Raw genomic sequence first — 17,852 nt, 5'->3', positions numbered from 1 at the left:
TGTATGTGTCAAATAATCTCACCGTAAAAAATGTTATAAACTGAACTCTAAACCGTTATTCCCAATCTTAGGGTCAATTGAAAGGTCTTATGGTCCTACCAAAAATTACTGCATATTTTCGGATGCAACAAACATTTGAATCGTAATTTAGAGTGCGTACTAATAGAGTTTGTATGTCATGTGGCCGTACGAACCGACTTTGATTATACCGGTTCTCGGGTTCCGGTGCCGAAAATGCATATAATAGTGAGCCCACTTCGTTTTCTTAAGGATGACCTACGCAATCAAAGCATCGAATATGAAACTTTCATTAATCAATACTACTCTTAGCACAAGTCTCTTGCAATTTTTGTTCAAAATTGAGACAACACTAAAACTTGAAATTAGTTCCTAACGGGATTTTATTCAGAAATTCGTAATCATACTCGTAAAAAAACTCACTTCCACTCATTACCCTCTTTTCTCTTCCATTGCAGCACGAGCCGAAAATGTGACTTCACTTCGTGGAAGGCACCCGAATGTGCTAATTGAGCGGATGATTACACGGCTCGAAAGGAGCCGCTGCGTTGAAAAGGCAAACAAATAAGAAACCACCCAGCAGTCGGCGGGAAATCGCCACTACTGCTACAAGTAAAAATCGTCGTTTCGCTTCACCCAGCCGTTCTTGCATACGAGCAAAAGTCGTTTGAAAAGCCAAAATACCACCATAAATGAGTTACTACTTGCAATAGACGACGACGACGACGACTGTAGGTTCCTCTGTTCCTGCCGATAACTGCCGGTTGGCCTTAAGTGCGAAAAGCTAGTGTGAAAGATACGTCAGGCCTCCTTCCACATCATGACGGTGAAAATATTCCGCCGAGGCTCGGCCCGCTGCATCGGGTTGCTTTCGGCGTTTATCACAATTCTGCTCTGCCTGTATTACATCTCGATGGGGCAACCCTCGACGACACCGGGTCCGGCGGGGATACACAAGGATGGCATGCACCAGAAGCGGTAAGTGGAGTTCATTTGTTTTTATCTTGTTTTAAGTCCCATCCTCGCGATACATTTCATTTGCTCATGGTTACATTAGCAACAAAACTTGCGGGACCCCCTGCCCGGTTTGCGGGGTTTCGGGAAAGAAATGGGGCACATGTTTATTTTCATTGCAATACCGAGTTGTTGCCTCGCCAGTTAAATCCGACCTATAAAAGTTCACTCAAAGTGGGGTTTTATTTCACAGTCCGTAACGTAAAATTTCAGGATGGGGAACTTGCGCCGGTGGGATTATGGGAACGATGTTCGCAAATGAAAATAATTCGTGAGCTCAGTTTGACCTTGTAGTGTGTGTGTCGAATAAAATCCACCCGCAATGCTGATAATGCAACCCCCGTGACTCGCTGATACGTTGCGTTCTGCCTTTGACACAACAATAGCAACAAAGTTTAGAGAAGCTTTCTTTCATGATGTTCTTTTTGCTGATTTTAGAAGCGCGTAAAGCAAGGCTGCTTAAAGTGAGTGCACTATCCTAAACGGTATTGCCCTGAGTTCTGATTTTAGAACAAAAACCGACGACCAACGACGGATCAGACGATCATCTTGCAATAAATCATTCCGTGACATTTAGTCTTCGACTCATCAGTGTGTTGGCATTTTACGTTGAACTGCCAATGTCACCTCGCGGTAAAACATGAACGACGTAAAGTTAATTTTTCAAATCTCAGTTTTCAATAAAAGACACTGGGAATTTTGTTAGAATTAACTTTCTCTTAAAGCTGTCCATCTTTCAATGATTGAACGTTTGATAGGGAACAAAATTACCTATCTTGGAATCAAATTTCATCCAAAACAAAAATGGTGCTTGATTGATAAATGACTTTGAATTTGTGAAATTGATTTTTTTTCTGTAAGACTCGATTAGAAATTATTTCAATACTTCTTTGCAGGGTTTAACATTTTTTGACAAAGTATGCACAGTGGTTTTTTGGGATAATTTGATTTTTTGATTAATTTTAAAATTCCTGAAAAAATCCTCGACTCATTTTTATCAGTGCATATTCATTTAGAGTGTTCAATCGTTTCTCTATTACTTTTATTTATTTGTCCATTGTTTCGGCATCACTGTTATTGGCGGAACAATCATTACTTATTTCACAGGTGTTGGGTAAGTTGTTAACTGCAGCTGGTGTACTTTGTTCTATAGGGAATACTGATGGTTTCTTGGAGAGGTATGCTTCATTGTTGTTGGTGACTGTCACAGGTGTACTGGGGTTGCTTGGGGTTGGTGTGAAGGAAACATCCTTGTCTTTTGGCGTAGTTGTCTCCTTGTCCAGTTTATCACACGGCTTACCGTAGTGAACAGCTTTTTAGCAATATTGACATGTGGCCATCTGATTGTCATAGGTAACAAGTGATTTGCACGGGACTCCTGACCGAAAGTCACATAAGAAGGTATAGCCCTCTTCAAGCACATGCGTAACAAACGGACGCCATTTAGAATACCGGGGAAAAAGTTCTTCCACTTTTCTTTTTTGATAGAGAGAATCTCTCCATATTGGGACATAGTTTTGCGAATATAAGGATCGATGACGCTTGAGGGAACCTTCCATATATACTGGAATCTTGTACTTAATGTTTTCGTGCTCCACATAGTGCATTGCACATTGTCTTTTGCGAATTGAATTGCATTCAACTCTTCATAAAACTGTATGTAAACAACATTATTTGTCTTATTGCATTGAAGTAAATGCACACGTTTAATGTCAAGATGCATTTGCTCCTTAAGCAAACCTTCTAGTCGAATTTTGCACTGCCTGAAGTCTACAATAAGTGCACGGAACCACCCGCGATCCCATTACAACAAGAATATTAGTTGATTTTCTGAATTTGATTGGTTGAATTTTGGTACAACTAATCGATTGTTGTTTTAACTAAACTGTCATTTTTGTTTTCGATTAGTAGAAACGATGGTTGAAACAACTAATTTAATTGGTTGAAAAAAATGCTGTCAATTAGTGAGGACTCATACCTTTCAATTTCAACAAATATTTTAGCTGAAATAACTGGCGTTGTTATTGAAACAAAATTCTGTTAGTTGAAAAACAAATCGGTTTTAGTTGTTTTCAACATTGCCATTAGTTGAATCAACTCGAACAATATTATTGATTTGCCATAATAATCAAAATTTACTTACTGATATGCGTCATGATCTATTGGAAAGAGTTATCGTTGTTCCAATATAAACAGTATTTTATATTGACAAGTAATATCATTAGTTATTTAAAGGGCTGGGAAAACCATCGATCACTACTGATCTTAAGATCACTGATCTCGTCCATAAAAAATCACTACTGATTTCATCACAAGTGATCTTAACCAAGGAATAAATCATCGTTACGAAATCACAACTGATCTGATCTATGAGTGATTTTGATTTTTATACGATTTTTGTAATACCATATCCGTAAACGTTTTCTAATTTGTCACCAAACCTTTTTCAACTAAAACAAGGTTAACTTTATCGCAACACCGCTGTTCGATAAACACTTTTTTTTTATTCAATTATATAATTTTTTAAGGCACTCTGCTTAAGCTCTAAGATGCCAAGGGCTTTTTCTAATTTTAATTAACAAAAACTTAAAACTAAGATAGTATATTTAGATAATGTAATGACTTTGGCAGATCCCGCCTTCAGCTGGCCATCGGCACCGGCCGGCGTATTGAATGTAAAACGTTGGTAAGTATCTTCGATAAACACTTGTCATGGAATCATAAATTTCTTCAAATCGAATGAACACAATTTTCCCAAACGCTTTAACCATCGACAGTGTTGGTTTTTGTTGCTGCGATGATATTTGTTTCTCTTTGATGGCACTAATTGAATCGTGTTAAGAGTTGCAAATGAGCGTCCTTCGATACGATAAAAGCCATCCTTGACCAACGATGTTGTTTTCATTGACATTTTGAAACGACGCGAACAGATTTCAACAAAAAAAATGTTGATTTTCCATTGCAATTATTGTTTTGCTTTCAGCTGTCTCCGGCATTTGACAGCATTCAAAACAACACATTTTTCAACTACTTGAATATACGCAAGTCAAAAACCATATTGGTTGAATCAAAAAGAAATTAGTTGAATCAACTATCGCAAAAATCAAATACTGCGATATCGCAATTTTATGATCGGAGGGTTCTCCACGGAACCACTCGCGATCCCATTTCAACCAGAATATTAGTTGATTTTCTGAATTCGATTGGTTCAAATTTGGTACAACTAATCGATTGTTGTTTTAATTAAACTGTCATTTTTGTTTTTCGATTAACAGAAACGATGGTTGAAACGTTTGAAAAAAAAAGCTGCTGTCAATTAGTGAGGACACATACCTTTCAATTTCAACAAATATTTTAGTTGAAATAACTGGTGTTGTTATTGAAACAAAATTCTGTTAGTTGAAAAATAAATCGATTTTATTTGTTTAAGACATTGCAAATAGTTGAATCAACTCGAACAATGTTATTGATTTGCGAAAATTTTAGTCAATTTATATGAGCTTGGGTGCATCAACCGCTGGAAATTGGAATTTTGCGACGGCAATTCAAACGCGCCATTCAATCGCAGCGCGTTCTGTGTGTTTGAAACCCTTCGCTCCTGTTACCTTCATAGTCAAAAAGCGTTTTATTGCTAATGCATGACGTCATCATCGGTATCAAACAGCTGGAAGTAAATCAATGATCGAATTTGAAGCATGAAATTTTTGCGCATACCTGTAAGATTACGAGATGATCATTCATTAACATTTTCTAATTTGTCACCAAATCTTTTTCATCTTAAACAAGGTTAACTTTATCACAACACCGCTGTTAGATAAACACTTGTTATCATAAATTTCTCAAATCGAATGAACACAATTTCACCAAACGCTTTAACCATCGATGTTGTTTTCATTGACATTTTGAAGCGACGCGAACAGATTTCAACTAAAAAAGTTGTTGATTTTGCATTGCGATTATTGTTTGGCTTTCAACTGTCTCCGACATTGACAGCATTCAAAACAACATATTTTTCAACTACTTGAATATATGCAAATCAAAAACCATATTAGTTAAATCAAAAAGAAATTAGTTGAATCAACTATCGCAAAAATCAAAAATTGCGATATTACAATTTTAAGATCGAAGGGTTCTCCGTGTATAAAATTTTATTTTTGACGAAAATATCGACTTTCGCGTTCATCATCGCCTACTGAGGCTCAATTGAGTGGACAGAACATAAACCAATTGTCGCTAATGATCGGGTCCACGTTTAGAGGGCTTAACCGATGGGATGTGACATTTGGTGTTCGAATTATTGCGAATGGTCATTTTTGATTTTTTTCAAGTGGTGATCCTTCGATAAACCTTAGCACTATCTTACATCCAATGCATCAATAAAATATTCACGTTTCAAAATTCGTGTTTGTCAACTCCTGGACCCAAACGTAATCAGTTTCTGTCTGAAGGAAAAAGTTATTCAGATAGTCTCTTGCAGAACTTTACATTTCTGTGGCAAGTTCTATTATTTTGTTTCTGATTTCTGCTGTCGGTGAAGGCAACGTGATTTTTTTTTTGCTTCGGTAGAGAGTACCGAAGGAAGAATCGTCGAAAACCATCGAACACTGTTCGTGGCAGCCCGACGGAATTTGTATTGATTTGTTCCTCGGGAACCTCAAGGAGGCAATATGAAACTTTGAAATTCAATTTCTTATCCAATTAGATTGACTATGGAAGCATAACTCTTACAAAGTATTTTCTTTGTCAAAGAAAATGGAACGAAATGGGCAGGTAACCCGACAAAGCGAATTGAAACAGGGAGAGTGAAAAAAAAACGACGATATTACTTTGTAACATGCGAAGCTATGCTGCAGGGTACAATTTTAGGGCGAAAGCAGAGCAAAATTTGAAGAGAACCTTGGTTTGTTGTTTTTTTTCTCGACTGCACGCGACAACTGCGAAGATGTGGGTACATTGTGATCAAGTGAATAACCACAGAAGCAGACAAACGGAAACCAGTGAACCTGGTTGACCTATTGTTTCGCCGGAGTTTTCAACCATTTTTGCGACAGCTCTATGGAGCTACTGTAAGGGTTCTTCCTTCAGGTGTAGGAAACCTATATCAAAAGCAGATTGCATTGCTTGGTTGCGATGACAGTGAAGAAAATTGTCTTATATTTGCAAAATAACATAAACTTGACGAAGGGAAATTCTAAACTTTCATTATTTTATATCAATTTCACTCACAACATCAAAACAACACAGAAACGGCGAAAAACTAATTTTTTTGGAACATTTCATACTCACAACCCACTGTCCACACTTCACCGTCGACAGAAAGAAAATGGAATCCTAAGCAAACAAGTAAAATACGGCACACAACTTGTTTTGCTTCCTGTCCAAACATTCTTCCTTGGCCATGGGTTTTTCCTTTCATGTCTGCTCTTGAATAGGATGGGTGTGCGCGCAATGTCTCTGGAATGTGTCGCCGCTTCATGAAAGAAATCGGAAAAGCGTCTCACTGCTGACTACTGCTTTGTGGGACTTCCCTACGACGGCCCCCCAGCTTTCGGGACTAACTGACAGACTACCGTGGGTCGGCAAGTGCGGATATTTGCGATACAGACCGGCGGGTGAACTGACGCTGAAAGGCCAAACCAGCGATATGACAACGCACACACATACAACCCTATAGGCGCAAAACAGCCGACATAATGGATAAAATAAACTTGTGGAAAATGCCGGTTACTGAGAGAAAAACTTGAAGGGGTTTGTTTTTCTTTTTACGGCGAACAATGGAGTCCAATTGTGCTTTTTAACTGATGAGAAAAAAAAACGGATGGCAACTTGGGCGATCTCGTTTATCGCGATGTATTTGCTGGTGGCATCGTTTTTAAAGTTTATTCCTTCAAGACCGGATCTCTTTGATATAAAATTGGATAACACAAGAAAAAAGTAATCATTCGTTTGACGCCATGAAGATGATTGAAATAATTAAAAATGTTGTTCTTTTGTAATTTTTAATGGCTTTTCAGTAGAAAACGAGTTGAAACGATTTTTTTACACAACTTTTACGATTTAATTCGCTGTTGACTGGAAACAGTTCGAAAAAAAAACCAACATCCGATGTTCAAGAATAATTGTTGAATTAGACGTGTAAGTTCTGGTCGGAAATCTTCAGGGTTGATGATCGAACAAGGGGCAGCTTTCCTTGGCAGTGATTTTATTATTTTGGGAAAAAAATCCTGCATTTGAAAATAGTTTTTTTTTACACTTTCCGGCATATAATACCTAACCAAAGTAGCAATCCGCAACTAGTTCTGATACGACAATGTCCAAACTATGTTGCAACAAGAGCACGAATGTGTTTTTTATGTTATACTGGTTAAAACATGGTGACAGCAGTGTTTCTTTATAACGTAAACATTGAACTAACTATCATTTGTAAGTTATCGTTACTTGATCTTTAATCAAAGCTATGCTTTTAGCTACTAGTTGAAAAAAGGTTTATTTTCCGTTGCGAAACCATTATAAATACGTAAGCGTATATGTAAATCGTTACTGTGAATTGATGTAGTAATAACTTAGATATTATAAGATTATGGCATATAATTTCTTCATTGATTCAGATAGTTATCGGTAGGTTTTCCCAACGAAAATGCAAACAAAACAACCTTTGTTGGCTTGAATATGGCGAACACAATATGGACTCTCAAGAAGTGTATGAAACATAAATAAAACCAGAATATTACTTGTTTCAAAACTACTTTTTGCCGAAAATAGTGAAAGGCAGAATAGTCATTTTTGTTCTATGCACTGTCATAAACACGAAGAAAATAATATAGGGATTGAACATCGATTGTGATAATATTATAATTCTCATGATATATGAATTTAAAATGATGAGAAATCACTCTACTTGGAATAATTTTGAGCATTCTGAACATAGTGTTATTTTGCTGTTTATTTTTTATATCTTTATAAACAGATTTTGATTGAAGGCGCATAAAAAACAGTTAAGTAAAATTTAGTTCCGCTCGACAGTTTCAAAATCGTTGTGAAATTTGTACCTTGTATCAAGTTTGTGATTTAAAGTACTCTTCTGCTTTTTTATTGATTACAGAAAAGTGTTCTGTATTCATTCAATGTTTATATTGTCGTTGGTGACTAAGTTTCAACTAGTTTACTTGAAAGCAAGTTATTTTCAAGTTATGAAAAGATAAGTTCTTTCAGTATGACATTACAACGTAACGACAACTTATTTTTAGCCGACCTAACAACTAGTAGAAACTGCGCTTTTTGAGTCATGCAAGTGGTTAGATGTTAGTAACAATCACTCAAATATCTGGTTGCAAACTAGTCACAAACAAGCTAGCGTAACAAAAATTGTTACTTGGGAATGCTGAAGACACACTTGAGTACTGATTGTTCCGTATCAGACCCTGTCAGCTTGGAGCGATCTCAATCTTCAGTTCAGCAACGCCATCGCACGGCGTCTCATTCAACATGTCATGTCAATTGTATGGGTGCACAGCCCTGCTATTTTGGCGCGCACGAATTTGACATTTCTCTCCTCTACTTCTATGTATGAGGTTCGATGCGGGCTCACCTGAGGGCGACATGCTCGCAAAAAAGGATGTTGCCAATGATTTGTTCGGGAAATGTGAGAGCTGGATATCTTGTTAATATGATGTCTTTGTCCGTATTATTCACACTTTGTTTCGACTAACTAGGCATTTGATTACCGGAGAATCAACGATGTGTGAAAGATGCGCATTGGTTTGCATGGGTAAGCTAGTTCTGATCTTAACAAGATTTTTTAGCTAACAGAAAATATACTAGTTAGTGAATTCTCGTGGCTTTTAATTTGTTAGGTCGGATTTCCAGTTGGAACGAAAACGAACTTACAATTTATTCAGAAGGCAGGAATTGCCTAAATGTTATATCTAATGTTGATAAAACAAATCAAAAACATCAAATAACACATTTTTTTTAAATCACAATGTTTTAATCAGTCAAAGTATAGTTTCAAATACAGATACTTTTAGAATAAATCTTGTTTCTTTACCTTTCAGAATAAATCATCTCTACTCAATGCGAAAACTTTCTTGAAAATATATGATCGTTATATTTTTGGAGAGAGGTAGTATTAACAATGGTTTTCATTACGTAACTCTCAAAATAAAGTTACCATTCGTATTTTTCCTGAGTATTCAAATCATATTGTGCTTGTAATGGCGTTTGTTTCGTTGGGTCTCCGTTTGACATTGAAATTATTTGTGTGTCAGAGATTTCATTTTCTTCGATTTTGCTGAAGTAACTATAGGTATGTAAATACACTAAAATTTTTATATCACCAGGCGGAAGCTTTCGTCTGGTATAACAAATGTTTGACTTAATTCTGTGTTTCGTGCGTAACAGAATGAAAAGTGTAAAAAATCGTAGTGGTCGTAGGTTGCTGTCAGAGAAAAAATGCGAATTGCGAAGCACCTTTTTTACTCTTCCAAATGCGACACCTTTGGAAAAGGTTCCGAGCATTTCCATTCCGAGTGAGTTTTTCTAGTACTAGTTGATTTTATTATTTGATCTTTGTTCATATCACGTTTTGAATTATTTTACACGTATAAATAAGCCATTTCGGAGATAGCCTTTCAATTTGATACGAAGTTAGTGAGATTCAATCAAACCATCTCAAAAATATCTTTCGGGGCTTTCGGAACCAGTAAAGTCGAATTGAGTTTACTTGTCCATCAATTAACAAGTCCAGAAAACTGGAATAATTTATCGGACAAATCACTTTCGTACCGAATACCAAAGCAAACAGACGTTTGTATTTTTGCTGCGCTCAAAACAAATTATAATTGCGTGCAAATCAACACAAAAGTTTTTTCTGTCTTTTTTCATAGTATCATAAATTGAAGATCCTCAATCGAAAAGGTGAATAGATTGAAGATTTATGAGGTGAAATCGATCTACTTCGTGATTTAATACCGTATGCTATCAAAATTTTCGCAACCAAAATTTTTTTTTCGGAATTTTCAAATGCTTACCGGTTACCGGCACCCCATTTTTTCGACAAATCGTGAAAAATTATCAGTGATATGAAGAGATGCCAAATCTAATCTGTAAATTATCAAATTTCGTAGTTAACCTGCAAACCTTTTTTCGTCTGAAAACTTTTTACAGACTTTTGAAACTTCGATTGTTTACAGACATTCGTCAGAATTTACAGACTTTGAAACATGGCGCGATCTTTTTGTTCTTGCTTGCTAAACTTATTGTATTAAGTGGCATCTCTTACTTACCTGACCTAACATCTATAGTCCTGGGGTGTCATTTGCTGTATCAAGCATACGTCTCCACATAGCTCGGTCCATGGCTGTTCGTCGCCGGCTATTCAAGGCACGGATGCTTCACCCTCCTCTTGATCGATCCACCTTTCTCGCTGCGCTCCTCTTCTTCTTGTACCAGTCGGATTAGATTCAATAACCATTTTCACTGGGCTGTCGTCCGACATTTTTATGACATGCCAAGTCCATCGTAGACGTCCAATTTTAGCTGTCCGTACGATGGGCGGTTTTCCTAGCAGCTGTTGCAATTCGTGATTCAAACGCCGTCTCCACGTTCCATCCGCACTCCGTCGTAGATGGTCCTGAATACCTTTCTTTCGAAAACACTGAGGGCGCGTTGGTCCTCTGCCAACATAGTCCAGGTCTCGTGGCTATAGAGAACAACCGGTCTAATGAGCGTTTTGTAGATGATCAATTTCGTGCGGTGGTGTACTTTTCTAGATCGAAGGGTTTTTCTAAGTTCAAAGTACAAACGATTGCCTGCCAAAATACGTCTCTGAATTTCTCTGCTGGTGTCATTATCGGCGGTCACCAGTGAGCCCAAATACACGAACTCGTCAACCACCTCGATATCGTCACCGTCTATCAATATTCGTGGTGGGAGGCGTAGTGTTTCTTCTCTAGAGCCTCTTCCTCTCATGTATTTTGTTTTCGACGCATTTATGGCCAGTCGGATACGCCTAGCTTCAACTTTCAGTCCGATGAAGGTTTCCGTCATCTTTTCAAGGTTACGTGTCACAATATCAATATCGTCAGCGAAGCCAATAAGTTGTACGGACTTTTGAAAGATCGTGCCACTCGTGTCGATCCTCGAATCACACCTTCTAAGGTAATATTGAAGAAGATACAGGAGAGCCCATCACCTTGCCGTAGCCCTCTCTGAGATTCGAAGGAACTCGAGAGCGTCCCAGATACTCGGACGTCACATATCACTCTATCCATCGTTGCTTTGAACAATCGCGTCAGTTTGTCCGGAAAACCGTATTCGTGCATGATCTGCCATCTCAATCGATTGTGTTGTATGCTGCTTTGAAGTCAATTAATAGGTTATGCGTGGGTACGTTGTATTCACGACACTTCTGGAGTTCTTGTCTTATCGCGAATATGTGATCCGTAGTGGCGCGGGCTTCAGTAAATCCTGCTTGGTATGGCCATACGAATTCCTTAGCTATTGTTGATAGACGATGGCAAAGGATTTGGGAGAGTACCTTGTAGGCGGCGTTCAGCAGTGTGATTGCGCGGTAATTGCAACAATCTAGCTTATCATCCTTTTTGTAGACAGGACATACCACTCCATCCATCCATTCCTGCGGTAGAATCTTCTCCTCCCAAATTCTAGAAATTATCCAGTGCAGCGCTCTAGCCAGTGCCTCTCCTTCATGTTTGAGCAACTCGCCTGGTAACTGGTTATTGCCCGCGGCTTTGTAATTCCTCAGCTTGCCGATCTCCTCACTTATCTCCGACAGATCAGGTGCTGGGAATCTGTCGTCGGCTGAGCGTGCAACCAGATTGATTCCTGTGTCGTTCTCTGTATCTTGTGCTTTGCCATTCAGATGCTCGTCATAGTACTGCTTCCACCTGTCGATCACCTCACGTTCGTTCGTGGGAAGGTTACCACTGGTATCTCTGCACATTTCGGCCTGTGGCGTGTAGCCTCTACGTGAGCGGTTCACCTTCTCATTGAACTTCCGTGTGTCATTAGCGCGATACAGCTGTTCCATCTTGGTCTTCCTGGTGGCGCTTTTTCCTCCGGAAAACCGTGTCCTGTCTGTTCCGCGCCTGTCTGTTCCGCGCCTGTCTGTATCGTTCCTCGTTCGCCCTCGTGCGGTGTTGCAGCATCCTCGCCCTTGCTGCATTCTTCTTTTCGACCAATTGCTAACATTCGCCATCAAACCAGTCATTTCCTCGATTCGATAATCTCGTACCTAGTATGGTTGAAGCAGTGCTACTCACGGCGGACCTTATATTCCTCCAGCCGTCTTCAAGAGTCGCCGCGCCAAGCTGCTTTTCCGTTGGTAGCGCGTATTCCTCTGCAGTACGAACACTACGTAGCTGCTCGAGATTGAGCCCCGGCGTTCCTGTGCGACGAGTATTGTGCGTTGTCGATAGTTTTGAGCGCATACAAACCGCAACAAGGTAGTGGTCAGAATCAATGTTGGCACTGCGGTAAGTGCGGACATTGATGGCGTCGGAGAAGAATCGCCTGTCGATGGGAACGTGATCAATTTAATTTTCCGTATGTTGATCAGGTGATATCCAGATGGCTTTGTGGATATCTTTGCAGGGGAAGAAGGTGCATCGAACTACCATTCCTCGGGAGGCTGCAATGTTTACGCATCGTTGGCCGTTGTCGTTTGTTACCGCGTGCAGGCTCTCCGGTCCGATCACGGGCCTGTACATTGCCTCCCGGCCTACCAGAGCATTCATGTCGCCGATGACGAGTTTTACATCCCGCCGGGGACAGCTGTCGTAGGTTCGTTCCAGCTGAGCGTAAAATACTTCCTTCTCGTCATCGGGTCTCGCCTAATGTGGGCAGTGCACGTTGATGATGCTGTAATTGAAGAAACGGCCCTTGATCTCCAATACGCACATCCTATCACTGATTGGCTGCCACCCAATCACGCGCTTATGCATCTTCATAATATGCCTTGGCTAACACTACAAATCCCGTTCCTAGAACGTTGGTTGTGTCGCAGCTCTGGTAGAAGGTAGCCGCTTGATGCCCAGTTTTCCACACCTTCTGTCCCGTCCAACAAAGTTCCTGCAGTGCTACGGCATCGAAGCCGCGGATTTGAATCCTGGGAAGCCAAACGATTTGCAGTACCATTTGCATCAGAAAAAAATATTGGCTTGGGTACGAGTAAAGATTTCTTTTAATCGGATTCGGATTCAAAAAGTTGCATTCTTGACCATCTCTACTGTGCAAGCAAAAAAATGTTTGATTGAGCGTTATCCGGGATTCAATAATGACTGGTATGCCGGTTTAAAACGTGGTCGTGCAAACACCGACGACGGACTACGCCTTGGACGTCCAAATGAAACTGTTATTCCGGAAATTGTCTCCAAAGCTCATTCCATCGCTACACGGAAAGAAATCCGTTACTGCTGTTATGATTAGAAAATCATGGAACCAATCATTTTAACTCATCATGAAATCATGAGCAAAAACTCTTCTCCCATGAAAAATGCATTTCTTTCAAAGCTCGTAACTCTAATTTTCTACCCGGATATCACTTTGAACTCTCTGCCTCAAGTGATGTGATAGATTAATAGATTAATGGTAAAGCAAAAAGCAGACATTGAAAAGCAAGACCTACTGAAAATGTTTACTTGATCCTGAAGCATGTTATTTGATATCATAAGAGAAGGTTGATATCATAAGAGACTGAGCACGGATACGCTTTTCTTTTGACAAACATCAATGTTACATTTTGTTCGAATGTATTCTTACATATTTGATGTGATCGTTGTTGCTAGAATAATATTCCGAGAGCCAACTAACGAAAATCAGAAAAATATTTTGTTCAACCACTGATTAATTTGTTTCATAGATATAACAACACAAGCTGTATTGATGCGCCTGAATATTATGAATAAAACGACTTTTTTCTCAAGAATACGACATAGAGTTTCTTTTTAAGAGGTTTGATTCTCTCGTGTTTCTTCATGCAGTTCGTTTAAGTGTTTAAATTCTGAAACACAACTCAAAACTGAAGTAATGAACGCAAGTAAACACATTAACATTCGTGCTTTTCACTGAATTTATATTGCTAAAATGACCATCGTTGCAAAAATCACACATAACGCCTGAATTTATGTTGCAAAAATTACCATCGTAGCAGAAACACGCCTGAAGTTATACCCAACAACGTCAAGTGTGTTACGTTTAAATTTCATAGAAGTCAGTCCGAAAGGATCATGATCCGAGAAATTTTAATCATGGTGTATTATCATAACAGGAAAATATATTATTTTCCCCATATCATGACTCGTTTTGTTCATTTTTAGAATCGGAATTTTGCCCGTGTATGGATAACTCGAAAAGTGATATCACGTTTTCTCACTACTGATTAGATGCATCGTGTCATAAGTCGATCGTTATATTTCCTACCGTTTCCACCTTTTTCGTCAGATATTGTCCCCAGCTATTATTTTCTGTTCTCTGTTTAAAAAAAGCAGTTTGCTGGAAAGATATTCGCAATCGACGCTAAATAATTGAGACCGAAACATTTTTCGAGGCTAATGAGAAATCGTGGAACAAAAGTGGTGCAGTAACAATTGTATTGCAAATCAAGGAGAATGGATAAAATTTTAATTTGGAAGAAAAGTTTTGTTTTCTTTGTCATACCGGGAATTTGTTTGGCTTTTCGTGTTACGATCACTGTCCAACACACCATTCGGTACTCGGCTCATATTGAATGGTTGTATAATTATAACGAGTTAGAATCGATAATCTCGTGAATAAAACTGTGATCTTTATAAGTGTTCTTCAACACTCGATTGTGAATGAATGCCATAGAACGGGAAAAGGCATTTATTTTCTAAGTATATATTCCAAACGCATTCCTGTGGACGCGATGATTTGACACAAATGAATTCAAATGTTCGTGACAATGATTCTGAAAACTGCCAACCTCGTTTCGAAACAGAAGGGCAAAACTCTCCAGTAAGAGAGTTGCAGCAACCAATTTCTTTTCAACGAGCTGTGAATGCTTTCTACACTCTACATTTCCTCGTTATTTCACCAATTTGGCAAATTGCGTACGCCACCTGTGCTGGGATATTATCGAATGTATGACGGTCCGCACTTATTCGCCAGATAACCAAGGTGACAAATCGGTACCGGTCCGTCCCGGAGACGTTAAAATATTCCCTCGGCGAATGGTGCACATGTGACTCCAACGGTGGGTGCGTTAATGGTGGGTGCTTTCCTAGCTTGTTGTAAAGGAAGTGAAAATGGTCTCCTGCGAAGAACATCAACGAAAAATTCGTTTTCTCCGACTCACACGAACTCTGGAGTGGAAGCTTTGCACGTGTTCGCATTTGCATAGCACTACACAGATAAAAATATTTTGTGAATTTACATCTATTTTCATGCACATATTTGGAGCAGGTAATTAAACATAAAATTACTTTGCAATTCTGTACGTTTCAATATAATTTAATCGCAAAATAAGCGTTTATTGAAAGATACAGTTATATTCATTGAAAATTCAATGCAATTCAATTTAGTTTTGCATCGATGAAGGTTTTCAATCAAAATTTCGATTCAACCCATGTCTATTCCATGTTACTATTGATTTACATCTCGTGTAAATTTCATTATTTCTTTCTGTGTATGTTTCAAATAGATACAAATCGAATTTCGCATAATGCAATATGCTGCTGTCTCGATGATACTTAAAGAAGTATAACACCCAATTCGCCGGGCGGGCTTGACTTGACACCGACTTACTGATGGTGCAGAATTTAAAGCCAATTTATTGCGTCGCATTCCAGCAATGTTAGTCACCAAATCAAATCACCATGCAGCCCCATCGTTGTCTGATATAACTTCATAAGAAGTATCGTTTTTTTTCCTCCTTCACTTCAAATCTGTCGATTGTAAGGAGTTTTTGTCATAGACATAAATTTCAAGTTGCTGCGACATTCGTTCAACGACGGTCCGGTTGAATCCGTCGGTCGCAAAAGAACAGCACGATTCACGATTATTGTTGCGAAGCATTATTCTAGCAACCATTGAACTGTTCCAACCAACCCGGTGGCAACAATAAGGCGCTCTAGCCAGTGCTATCGTAACCAACATCTCGGTCCATCGGGGCCTTCAAAGCTAGCAAGTCAGTGAAAGCAAAGTAAACAAATACAACACTTCATCGATTGTGAAAGTCAGTATTGCAATTTGGCACCGCACGTTTCATAACGATATCACATTCATAATCAAACATATAAAAACCAACTTTGTTTCAACAAATCACAGATATTTAGCATGCAAATTTTTTCATTTATGTTTACATACTTCTTCGTTGTTTTCGTCTTTGCTGAAAAGATGATGGTCACAAAAACATGGCGGCCCAGCAGGGACTTGGTTCCAACAGAATCCTTGAATGAGAATGGCGAGAAACGAACGAACGGCAAATAATGAAGAGATAATAAGATTGTCGGCGCCTAGAGCAAATGAGCAAGCGCTTGCAAGTGTGCTAGCGATGCTCCCAATTGGACACGGAATTCGCTTGCAATTTGCACTCGGATCGAGAAGGAGCATTCTACCGTACACGGTTTATGTATGCTAGACACCATGGACACAAGAATGCAGCCGATATATGTTTGTGATCACACAAGTGTTTTTAACGACAACCGAAATGAATGCCACCATGAACAATACGAGTTTCAATGAAGACAAGACGTACTAGCAATTTCGTTTCCATCGGTTGCATAATCTGAAGGCGTTCAGTGTTGTTGGAATCAGTGAGGCCAGTTATTTTCATAAAAAATCTGTATTACCCTAAACCACGCGTTTTTTGTGATAACGAAAAAGAAATTGCAGGCAAGCTATGCAAATTGGAGTATTAATTCGAACACCAGACGGAAGAGAAAACTTGTCTCTGTCGTTTACTGTTATGACTTAAGGTGAAATGTAGCGGAATGCGAAAATCGCGTTTTTGATCAATTATACAAGAACTAGACCGATTTTCGAAAAACAAAAAACACTTAAGTTTTCGAAATCAAATTTATCATAACTAAGTATTCTTAGAATTTTGAAATTTTGCTTTGCCGAGCCGTAATTGGTTTTTTAAATGTATAAACGGTTACTGTTCCGTTCCACGGGGATGATTTTAGAACTAAAAAGTAGTGTTTGTAGCAGAATTTCACAAAGAATCTGAAAATGCAACTCAAAATTATAAAATATTAGCTAAAATAACCGAAATTTGAAAAAGTTTACATAAACTTTTCCGCATTTTTTTTATTGCTTGCGCGCTGCTGTTTCGCATTGAGGTGGTGTGAGAAATGCACGGTGGGCACGGTGGCATTATATCGTGAGCAAAAATTACATATAAAATAATGACGCAAATTTATGCAGCATTGGCTTTTGTGTTGAAATAAAAACGGGTTGAATATAACAAAATGGGTATTGTAAGAAATCGTTTATTTTCTAAGTAACTGTCATTTATAATGCTAATAATGTCCAATTCTGTTGAGTTCAATGCATTGATGTTGCTGAAGCAATAAAGCTTGGCTGTGTAATATCGTATAACAGGCATTATTTAAGATTATACCGTATTGGAAGAATACTGAATCCACACCAGGAAAATGTCTGGGTGTGGAAGTCTTGGAATTACATTCCTTTTGAGAAATTTGGCCTTTCTATTTTAACAGACTTCGCAGCCGACTCATAGCATAGCTTCGATTACATGGCTAGTGCTACGATCCTATTGACACAACAGAAATAATACTTTCTACTTATTCGAAGATGATAATGAAAGTCAATTAGAA

At 38.7% G+C, this 17,852-nt stretch overlaps 1 protein-coding gene across 3 annotated transcripts in view; it reads left to right on the top strand.

The window, feature by feature from the left end:
• LOC131439674 (alpha-mannosidase 2) overlaps positions 1-17,852 on the top strand; it is a 370,256-nt gene that overhangs the window by 300,760 nt on the left and 51,644 nt on the right. For all 3 annotated transcript variants that reach the window (XM_058610992.1, XM_058610994.1, XM_058610988.1), the window contains one exon: positions 477-996. In XM_058610992.1, coding sequence (XP_058466975.1) covers positions 839-996 — 158 coding nt within the window. In that variant the 5' untranslated portion in view covers positions 477-838. The remainder of the gene's footprint in view (positions 1-476; positions 997-17,852) is intronic.

The sequence above is a fragment of the Malaya genurostris genome, chromosome 1, assembly GCF_030247185.1.
Source record: "Malaya genurostris strain Urasoe2022 chromosome 1, Malgen_1.1, whole genome shotgun sequence".
Taxonomy (NCBI): domain Eukaryota; kingdom Metazoa; phylum Arthropoda; class Insecta; order Diptera; family Culicidae; genus Malaya; species Malaya genurostris.
Note: the sequence above shows the minus strand (reverse complement) of the source record. Positions and strands in the feature narration are given on the sequence as shown.